General features: G+C 35.5%; 1 protein-coding gene across 1 annotated transcript in view; it reads right to left on the bottom strand.

The window, feature by feature from the left end:
• Positions 1-20: 20 nt before the first annotated feature.
• Positions 21-12,064, bottom strand: part of LOC127867966 (WW domain-binding protein 2-like) — a 29,709-nt gene continuing 17,665 nt past the window's right edge. Inside the window, exons 4-7 of the mRNA XM_052409500.1 lie at positions 10,788-10,880; positions 9,938-10,081; positions 5,410-5,508; positions 21-2,283 (exon numbers count right to left, since the gene is read on the bottom strand). Coding sequence (XP_052265460.1) covers positions 2,156-2,283; positions 5,410-5,508; positions 9,938-10,081; positions 10,788-10,880 — 464 coding nt within the window. The 3' untranslated portion in view covers positions 21-2,155. The remainder of the gene's footprint in view (positions 2,284-5,409; positions 5,509-9,937; positions 10,082-10,787; positions 10,881-12,064) is intronic.

The raw sequence follows: 12,064 nt of genomic DNA, 5'->3' as shown, positions 1-12,064 counted from the left end.
AATTCAAAACAAACACAGTCTCCATGATGACTTATGTATTTGTTAAAACATTACAATAAATAACACATATAAATAACACCATGATCATAACTCAGTAATTCAACAATATAGAAACTTTCTTTGTACAATATTTAATAGACAATAAAAGACTAAAACGAGAACAGAAAATTTATTGTTCAAATCTAACCTAATCATGTACATCCAGACTAGTTAAAATGCTTCTGTAACCTCAATAATGGTATTTGAACTAATCATGGTACATTACCAGTCAACAAAAACTGAATCCAAAAAAATCTTATGAAGTCTACATCTTGTTGACATTTGCTTTACATTTCAACATATTGAAATATTTTGAATTTATTCAAACAATAAAAAATAATAGCAATACACAAGCCACTTAATTACTTATAGAGCAATAGTAAGGATCAGATTAAAATTATGAAAAGCCCCAAAATATCTTTTATTTTTACTGAGAGTACTATTCTCAAAATTATATGAAGGAACATCTGCAAATGTGTAAATAAAGTGAGCATTCAAGGAACATCTGCAAATGTGTGAATAACATGACGTAAATAAAGTGAGCATTCAACAAATTCTAAAATTTGGTAAGAAATCTTCTGGAATATATATTATACTTCTGGATACAATATCATTAAATGCTTATGCAACAAAAATTACATTACATCAAAAAGAGAAGAAGGTAGATGTATTAAATTCTTTAACATTAGTTCAGCTCAAACTATCAGCTAAGATTGTTTAAGATATATGTATGTTTATACGTTTAATATGTATTGGAAAGTATAAGAAATTAAAGAATTTAACATGGGGCATACACATAATGAAATTGAAAGTTTCAAGTCTTTGTTGCATCAAAACTTTTGCTGTTAGAATAGTATTTGTATAGTTAGTTAGGATAGTGTTAGTATAGTTTTTGTATAGTTCATTAGAATAGTGTTAGTACAGTTCAACTAAAGAAGTTGAAGAAATACTGCATATGAAGGTTCACAAGTGAAAAAAGAAACAAAAGAAAAGATAATAAATGGATAAAAAAAATTGAGAAAAAGTGACAACAATACCCAACATGCACATAGAACAACTTAAATGAAAATATGATACATGCTCTTTTTTAAATATTTCTTTTTTTGGTCAACTGTTTATGGAATCAACAAGAAAATTACAGAAATTAAACACATGCAATTTGATAATGGTTCCTAAAATATAGACCTACACTTCATACTGCTTACAATTGGTCCTTTCTTTCAGCATTTGTTCATGCAAGATTAATCAATTGAGTTGGTTTAATTAAATTTGCAAACAATCACAAAATGATTTTTGCCACAAATGATGAATGTCTTTAAGCTATTAAACGATAACAATAACAATAACAACCACAGCATGCCACGTACAGTTAAATATTATTAGAATTAGGATTTCAGAAACACTTTTGTAACGGAAACATGCCATAGGAACTTGAAGGGTTCACTCATATCAGATGTTGGCAATAATGTTCAGACCATAATTACCTTAATTTATTTAAATACTTAATTGTTATTTCATCAAAGTGAATAGTTAATACAAAAACAACGAATACAAAAGGAAATAAAAAACCTTAAAAGTGTTAATGTATCAACCATTGTTTTGCACTACACTTTGACAATACAAGGAACACATCTTTTATATGTTCTAGGTCACTGTATGCATGTTGCAAGCAAACAACAAGTCCATCAAATAAGAAAATGTCTTTAACAGTAGAATGTAAGTGACCATGACAGCAATTGTTTTGTTCTTCATCAGTATAGATGTCCTTATCGTACACTTTATCTTTCTGCCGCATTAACATTTAGAGTGTAGCCAGTCTATATTGATGTTTCAGGGTCACTGGCCAGGGCATGTATTCATAATCAATTCTAAGACTTAAGTCTGACAACAAGAATATTTCTTAAAATATTAATGTTTACATGGTAAAAAACAATTTCATACAAGGACTTAAACACTTCTTAATACACAATTATTCATTAAGAACAATAAATTTATGACAATAGTATTTGTAGCCTGAATGTATTCAACTGCTTTATGTAATTTCCTTCGCTATAAGTATGTTCTTTATTCTTAAATCTAAGAATTGGTTGGTGAGGAATGATCCCCGGTAACCAGTCTACTGGTGTTTCTTGGTTACTTCATCATACGCTGGTGGGGCAGAGGGGTACTGTGCGGGCGTGTAGACTTGATGGGGATTGGCCGGGTTGTAGTAGCCATTGCCCGCAGCCTCCATTGCTTTGGCATCTGAAAGTAAAATTGATACAATGGTTAACTATAGAAAGCATTTGTCTGTTATGCGTACCCTATTAAAAAAAAGATTTAAAATTGTTGATCAGTCATACAAATGTAATTATTGTGATTAGGAATATTCTGTCACATTCATATGAATGCTGCATTCTGATTGAATAGTTCGTTCACGTGATCGGTTTTCATTTTCCGATGAACCCGCTTCGTATGCAAATTTAAACATGAATATTCATGGCGCTACTTTCTGGTCAAAAACAAGTTGCCAAAATGACGTTATGTTTAGCGCGAAACTTAATGGCACTGTTTTTTATTTGCCAATAGAAAAATTACGTTATATTTTTTTGCGCAAACTTCAAGGATATACCCGTTTGACAGAGATGAAACCGAAACTGAAAATGGATTCATACGCTAGATTAAAAAGGACTTTTATGACCCTTACCACGATAGAATTTCAGCTTTAAGATAATATTGTTTTGTAATTATAAGGATTGAATAGCATTTTTCTGTATTCCATCTGTGTATGAACTGTCTGGAAAAATACACCTAATTTATGCATAAACACTGTCGGTGTTTATGCAAATTAGGCGTAGTTTACTCGACAGTTCATACACCGATGAAATGCAGAAAAATGCTATTTAATTCTTAAAAAGATAAAACAAGAGATGTGTTCGTCAGAAACACAATGCCCCCTATTGGGCCGCTTTGAAATATTTTTTTTTTGACCTTTGGCCTTGAAGGATGACCTTGACCTTGAACTTCCACCACTCAAAATGTGCAGCTTCATGAGAACGCCGCTTTGATGTTTTTTTTGACCTTTGACCTTGAAGGATGACCTTGACCTTGAGCTTCCACCACTCAAAATGTGCAGCTTCATGAGAACGCCACTTTGAATTTTTTTTTTTGACCTTTGACCTTGAAGGATGACCTTGACCTTCCACCACTCACAATGTGCAGCTTCATGAGAACGCCGCTTCAAATTTTTTAAATTTTATTTTGACCTTGAAGGATGACCTTGACCTTGAACTTCCACCACTCAAAATGTGCAGCTTCATGAGATACACATGCATGCCAAATATCAAGTTGCTATCTTCAATATTGAAAAAGTTATGGCCAATGTTAAAGTTTTCGGACGGACAGACGCCATATATTTGACATTTGACCTTGAAGGATGACCTTGACCTTCACCTTTCACCACTCAAAATGTTCAGCTCCATGAGATACACATGTATGCCAAATATCAAGTTGCTATCTTCAATAGTGAAAAAAGTTTTGGACGGACGGACAGACGCCATATATTAGACATTTGACCTTGACGAATGACCTTGACCTTCACCTTTCACCACTCAAAATGTGCAGCTCCGTGAGATGCACATGCATGCCAAATATCAAGTTTTTATCTTCAATAATGCAAAATTATGGGCAACGTTAAAGTTTTTTTTCCGGACGGACAAACACACATACTGACATACTGACTGACGGACAGTTCAACTGCTATATGCCACCCTACCGGGGGAAAAAAAAAAAATGCATGTAGAAGAAATAACTGGCATTAAAAATGAATTACTAATGCTAACTTCATTAAGGATTAAAGGTTTGTTTTTCAAGATAACAAACACAACATAAAACTATGTTACCTCTTTAAGTTTTTCAGTATGGGTAATAGAATGAAACCTTTGAACAAAACAACAACTCAAGACTTATATCAACAGGGAATCATATACAAGTACATACCAGTGATGCGCTGAATGTAATTTAGACATAATATTATCAATGAACAATGTATAAACTATCTCCAAGTTTTAATTCCTTAATTATTGTCATGGCAGAAGAACAATAGAGCAGTGGGCTCTTCTATTCTTTGGCATTAATAGTATTATGTGTGTTCTCTGTGAGATAACGGATACAATGATAATAAGATGTTTACAGTCGAATATCCATAGCAGTTATATACTTTATGTATACTTAAAGAGGAATATTTATAAATAAACCCAAAAATGTGACCAGCTTGATATGAAATGGGATTTTTAGATTTTTATCTAAATTCTAAACAATTTAGCTAAATTTAATTTAGTTTGTCAGCTTGAGAGCTTACTACCCAGAAAATTACAGCACCAGTATACCACCCTCCAGGCTAAATTTAGTAAACACTGTCATTGAGCCAACTACCCCGGTAGCTTCAAATGATTCCTAATGTAGGTTTTCATGTAAGCTATCTACAAAAAAAAACATTTCAATATCTCCATTCTAGTGGAATTAAGTGAAAACTTAACTATAACTGTATATTTTAAGCAACAGTAACCTTGACCAATGATTGTCTGAGTTTTTTAAAGTACTAAAAGAGGAATAAATCTGCTTAATTGCAGGTCAGAGTTATTGGCCTTGGTCTGTGGCCTCGCATGATGATCTCCGAAACCTGTATAAGGTGCAGCAGCGCTTCTGTTAATAGACGTCCAGGCATAAATTACGCCCAAAATCAGCAGTCGTACACCCGTTTTACAAACCATGGAAGTCCCATGGATTGAAGTACAAAAATGGGCATTATTATTGTAAATTGAGGACAGAGTTATTGAATTTGGTAGGTGACCTATAACAATGACCCAAAGACATGTGTAAAGCATATGATGAATACTTGTAGTAGAAAAAGTGATACAAAGGTGTTGCATGTTAACCCAAAGCAGAGCATTATAGAGACTAAGACATCAGGGCGAGTACTAAAGTTATGTGTATTTGATGATAAGTCGAGCTCAAAAATATATTTTGGTAACCAGAAACATACTTACGAACCTTAACAAACAAATACAATTAATTAAGAATATCAAATATGTTGCTTTTAAAAATAAGTGTCTTATTTATTATGAGTTTCTTTTCTTACACTAAATTAAGATTTCCCCAACATTATTAGGTACTGTAAATTAGCTTTCAGGTAAAAAAACGTAAGTTGAAATGTTTTAGTGTATGCATATTTGTCAATGGAGCAAGCTCTTTCAAAATCCGTATTTTTCGGTATTTATAAATATTGCATTCTTAGAAACTGAAAGTGCATTTTGACCACTCAATGAAGAATTGTTGCCTAAGGAAAGATCAAGGAACAAGTGAGATAAATTTATCAATGATATACCATACCTGCAGAAGACATGACCCCGCCCATGGCCTGTGGTGGCGGGTATGCAGGGTCAACCCCAGGGTATGGGGGAGGGGCATTCATCGTATACACATACTCCGCTGAAATTAGGAAGTAAAATTGTCTTAATATTTATTGGGGATTACTTTAAACCTGTTTATTTCAGCTTGATTGAATTTTTATCCCCACGCTTTTTGAAAAGCGTTGGGATATTGTGGTTATCTCTGCTGTCCGTCTGTCCGTCCTGGCCACTATCTCCTCCTACACTATAAGCACTAGAACCTTGAAACTTACATACATGGTAGCTATGAGCATATGTGCGACCCTGCACTATTTGGAATTTTGATCTGACCCCTGGGTCAAAAGTTATGGGGGTTGGGGCGTGGCCGGGTCAGAGATTTTCACTCATTTTTTTAGGTTATTTTACTATAATTTCTTCATTTCTACACCGATTGTCTTCAAATTGATACCGAACCTCTCTTATGACAATACGGTCAATCTCAACTATGCATGGCCCCCTTACCAACCCTGGGGCGCCCCGCCCTCATAGGCCACGCCCACCCAAAATTGCAGTTTTACTATAATTTCTTTATTTCTACACCGATTCACTTCAAATTGATACTGAACCTTTCTTATGACAATACGGTCAATCTCAACTATGCATGGCCCCATAACCAACCCTTGGGCGCCGCGCCCACATAGGCCACGCCCACCCAAAATTGCCTTTTACTATAAGTTCTTCATCTCTACACCGATTCACTTCAAATTGATACTGAACCTCTTTTATGACAATACAGTCAATCTCAACTATGCATGGCCCCATTACCAACCCTGGGGCGCCCCGCCCACATAGGCTACGCCCACCCAAAATTGCCTTTTACTATAATTTCTTCATTTCTACACCGATTTACTTCAAATTGATACTGAACCTCTCTTATGACAATACGGTCAATCCCAACTATGTATGGCCCCATTACCAACCCTGGGGCACCCCGCCCACATAGGCCACGCCCATCCAAAATTGCCTTTCCTATAACTTCTTCATTTCTACAATTTACAGTCCAACCCCTACTTCCGGTCACCCCTCATCGCTGGTCGCCCCGTGCAGGCTGCCAGTCTGTGCCGCGACCATCGATAAACACTATATAATGCACCCCTCTTTAGCGGTAACCCCGTTTCTCTGGCCAGCGGCCAGCAATTTTGCATCCCAAATGTTAAATTTCCCCCATATGAGTGGTCACGGTTAGGCTCTGTAGTACTGAATCTCGATGTGTGATAAACATTTTGACAGCCAGTTTGCAAATTGCAATTAATTAGCGGCAGATTATCGGGTTAAAAGCAATATGCAACCGTTTGATCTTTTTGTTTCCGCATGTGCAAATATCACCTATTATTAATGGAAAAGAGATTCTTAATTTATTATTTGTAGCTGTTGAATCATACTATTTCAAGCACACATCTATGACAATTATCGGCTAATTAAAAGTTAAAAAGAACAACAAAACTTTTAACCGAAATCAACTGATCTACATGTTCTCTGTGCTACAAAGTTTTTATCCCAAAATCAATACACGCACGCTTTCGATGGGTATGGCGTAAAATTGTACATTGGTGCATAATTTTCGCGCGCTTTTGTCGGGACAAAGGAAATACATGAGAACATTTTTTATTTGTAGACGTCTCGTTAACATAAAACAATTGGGAGTGTGTTTCGGATTACAAATTATTATTCTCATTTGGGAATTAAACAAAACATTTATATTTGTTTTATATTTACAATGATTTCAATATTAATTTTGATTAAACCCTTTACCAGTGAAAAAATGTTTTTATAATATTATGCATGAAAAGCACGATTACCAGGAGGATTACACCTGGTTGCTATTATCAGTCTCTTAAGTAATTGCCACGATTTTATCGTGGAGGAGATCACTGTCGGGACCAATTCGTGCGGTAGGTATTACAAAGCCATAAAACTGCAATAACCCAATTAAATTATCAATTGATAGTGACACGGGAGTTATTCACGCAAAACTGATTCACAACTGTTCCCATCTTAAGTGCATTGGGGCCATACAACGCGCATTGTGTAAACAACGAATCATGAGAATGATTCTTTTTCATTGACTTGATTCTGCTGATGATGATGATGATATTGATGATGATTAGAAAGATGAATAGAATATTTTTTGGAATGAAAATGTTGTTTTATAGCTGATTTTAGAAAGGAAGAAATAAAATTATTTTAAGTCTATACATTGTTTAGTACTTGTACACATATTTACCATTTTGTTTATACAAACATGGAACAGTTGGCCATGCACTCATCAACTCCAGACTCCCTATGACCCAACCCCCTCTTAAGAGGCCACCCCGCTTAAGCAGCCAATTTGGCCGTTTCCCTTGACTGGCTGCTTACGAGGGGTTGGACTGTACTTCTAATTGATACTGAACTTCTCTTATGACAATACGGTCAATCTCAACTATGCATGGCCCCATTCCCAACCCTGGGGTGCCCCTGGGTCAAACATGCGGTGTGGGGATACGCGTCGGCCTCTGCCGCGCCATTTCTAGTTTATATTATTTTTAGACACTTTGGAGTCCATTTTCTGGATGTGAGGAACCAGTATTGTTCAAGAAGATCATTCCAAGTAGGATAACAGATGCAATCTCTTGATTAAAAGAAGGATTCGCAATCTCCTTTGCTTAAGTATATTGAAATCTAAAAAATTATCCTACTTCCATATTTATTGATCTTAGTGGTTTTTGACAGACAAAATCATCAAATACTTGGACTGCTTATCATTTTTACTATCTGAAAAAAATATACATTACCTTCACTAAACTGTTTCATATAATTTTGATTATACTTTGACAATATTATCGGGTTAAAAGCAATATGCAACTGTTTGATCTTTTTGTTTCGGCACGTGCAAATATCACCTATTATTAATGGAAAAGAGATTCTTAATTTATTATTTGTAGCTGTTGAATCATACTATTTCAAGCACACATCTATGACAATTATCGGCTAATTAAAAGTTAAAAAGAACAACAAAACTTTTAACTGAAATCAACTGATCTACATGTTCTCTGTGCTACAAAGTTTTTATCCCAAAATCAATACACGCACGCTTTCGATGGGTATGGCGTAACATTGTACATTGGTGCATAATTTTCGCGCGCTTTTGTCGGTACAAAGGAAATACATGAGAACATTTTTGATTTGTAGACGTCTCGTTAACATAAAACAATTGGGAGTGTGTTTTGGATTACAAATTATTATTCTCATTTGGGAATTAAACAAAACATTTATATTTGTTTTATATTTACAATGATTTCAATATTAATTTTGATTAAACCCTTTACGTTGCGAAAAAATGTTTTTATAATACTATGCATGAAAAGCACGATTACCAGGAGGATTACACCTGGTTGCTATTATCAGTCTCTTAAGTAATTGCCACGATTTTATCGTGGAGGAGATCACTGTCGGGACCAATTCGTGCGGTAGGTATTACAAAGCCATAAAACTGCAATAACCCAATTAAATTATCAATTGATAGTGACACGGGAGTTATTCATGCATAACTGATTCACAACTGTTCCCATCTTAAGTGCATTGGGGCCATACAAAGCGCATTGTGTAAACAACGAATCATGAGAATGATTCTTTTTCATTGACTTGATTCTGATGATGATGATGATGATGATATTGATGATGATTAGAAAGATGAATAGAATATTTTTTGGAATGAAAATGTTGTTTTATAGCTGATTTTAGAAAGGAAGAAATAAAATTATTTTAAGTCTATACATTGTTTAGTACTTGTACACATATTTACCATTTTGTTTATACAAACATGGAACAGTTGGCCATGCACTCATCAACTCCAGACTCCCTATGACCCAACCCCCTCTTAAGAGGCCACCCCGCTTAAGCAGCCAATTTGGCCGTTTCCCTTGACTGGCTGCTTACGAGGGGTTGGACTGTACTTCTAATTGATACTGAACTTCTCTTATGACAATACGGTCAATCTCAACTATGCATGGCCCCATTCCCAACCCTGGGGTGCCCCTGGGTCAAACATGCGGTGTGGGGATACGCGTCGGCCTCTGCCGCGCCATTTCTAGTTTATATTATTTTTAGACACTTTGGAGTTCATTTTCTGGATGTGAGGAACCAGTATTGTTCAAAAAGATCATTCCAAGTAGGATAACAGATGCAATCTCTTGATCAAAAGAAGGATTCACAATCTCCTTTGCTTAAGTATATTGAAATCTAAAAAATTATCCTATTTCCATATTTATTGATCTTAGTGGTTTTTGACAGACAAAAACATCAAATATTTGGACTGCTTATCATTTTTACTATCTGAAAAAAATATACATTACCTTCACTAAACTGTTTAAAATAATTTTGATTATACTTTGACAATATTAGAATTATTTCAAAAATCAAAAAAGTTTTGTGGTAATTCCATGAAGGCCTAGAATAAGATTTTCTCCAGGATAGGTTTTCTAACTTACGTGGTGGGGCATTTGGAAAGGTCTGGTATGGCACCCAGGCGTAGTAGTCTGTGTGCGGAGCACTGTAGGCAGGGGGCGGAGCCTGGTAGAATGGGCCCTGGGGCGGGGTGTACGCAGGTGGCTGGGCGGGGCGGTTCCGTGAGGCTGAAAAAGAGGATACAGGGCTTAATGCATGTGCGTAGTTACATCCCAGATTAGCCTGTTAAGTCCGCTTAGGCTAATCTGGGACGACTCCTTCAAATTTTATGGTACTTTTCAATTGAAGTTAGGCTCTTCTAAGCGAAAATCCAGTTCAGGCAGATAGTGCAGATAGTGCCATCCATGATTAGCCTGTGTGGACTGCATAGGCTTATCTGGGACGACACTTTACAAACATGCATTCAGAACAGCTTTTCCCTGAAGAGGCTTGCTGATAAATGAAACAATGACAGCTGTAAAAAGAGAATTACATCTACCTAATGGAAGGCAAGTTGATAAACTATATGCTTCTCATTACAATGGATTAACAGCGTTTAACAAAAAATTAAAACCATGCTCTTATAAGTTACAATTCGTGCAAAGGGTTATTTTTTTGATAAAAACTTTTGCTAATAATCCTTTATCAATTTTGTGAAATTTTTTGAAACTTGCTCGATACTCAACACCATTTCACTGCATCTCACATGCCTTGCCAAGAGCATTTTCGAAGTGTCAAAATTATTTGTTAGAACTTACGAGATGCATTCATCGCAAATGATTATCTGATTTTTCTGTTGATGATTTCTAGTTAAAACACAACAATATTAAGTCTTTCAATTTCAAAAGGAAGTAAAATTGGCTTTTCATATCAAAACAAATCTTCCAACCATACCCAGTTTTCCTGCTTGCAACATGGCCTGTCCAAACTCAATGGCCCCACCACTCTTGAACCACATCTTGAACTTTCCTTCACCTGTCCAGTTACCTGCAATCATGACCATGGAACCATAATGGGTAAATTGGATTTTAAAACAAGAGCACCGCATAACGGGTGCCAACACTCGGCTGCGGGTGCAGTTTTGAATAAATGAAAGCTTGTCAGAATATTTTTTTTAGAGGTCAGTGACCTTGACCTTTGACCTAGTGACCCCAAAATGGGTGTGGCCTGTAGAACTCATCAAGGTGCATCTACATATGAAGTTTCAAAGTTGTAGGTGGAAGCACTTTGATTTTAGAGCAAATGTTCAAAAGGTTAACAAAATGTAAAGGTTTTAGCACGACGCCGGACGACGAGCTGTCTATGACAATACCTCGGGTTTTCTCCGAAAACAGCCGAGCTAAAAATATATTCTACCAGGACCCACAACTTGTATTTTACAGACAAAGAAGGTATTTAAGTGTGGGTTATTCTACAACAAACCATGTGCAAAGCCTAATGTAATGCATTGTAGTACCGGGAATTCACAGAAACTATTCCTTAAAAGACCCCAGCATGAAACAACAATAAAGAACTCATTGACAAGCAATTATTTTCTGCATTATGTTGAGTAGTTAAAACTCATAAGAACACCTGTTATGTTTAAGTTCACAAAAATGTTAAAGTGGTTGAACTTTTTTCCTAAACTAAACATCTAGTCAATTATACGCTATTAGTGTGGATTAGGCTGCATTGGTCAAGTTCCCCCCCGTACTACTTCCCCGTACCCCAGGTACTTTGAAGTATACTTCACCGTACACCGATTTTCAAATGATACTTTTGGGTACCCCTGTATACTAACAGGTACCCCATCTTTCCTTATATTTTTTTTATGTGATACAGCATTTACTGTAGATTAATATTAGGTGAGGAGATTTCATTCGGGTAGATTTTGACACTAATTTTTATTTTAAAACATAACTAAGATGAAATACACTAGAATTGTATTAAACTAAAATACGGACTGAACAATCGTCGATCGATGTAGCAGGTGCCCGTAATTTGAAACATTGTTTTAAATATAAACAATGCATCAGACGTATTCTTTAGCCATAAATGGTCTCATCGTAAAGAATATAATTTTTTTTATATACCAAGATGGTCACGTATTTGCGAAATTTTCATTTAGTTTCTCTTATTTTTGAATGGGAAAGAAGCGGGTAAATTGAAAAAGTAATCAAATAGTGTTTTTT

Source organism: Dreissena polymorpha, chromosome 2 (genome assembly GCF_020536995.1).
Source record: "Dreissena polymorpha isolate Duluth1 chromosome 2, UMN_Dpol_1.0, whole genome shotgun sequence".
In the NCBI taxonomy this organism is placed as follows: Eukaryota; Metazoa; Mollusca; class Bivalvia; order Myida; family Dreissenidae; genus Dreissena; species Dreissena polymorpha.
This window is presented reverse-complemented; position numbering and strand designations above follow the sequence as displayed.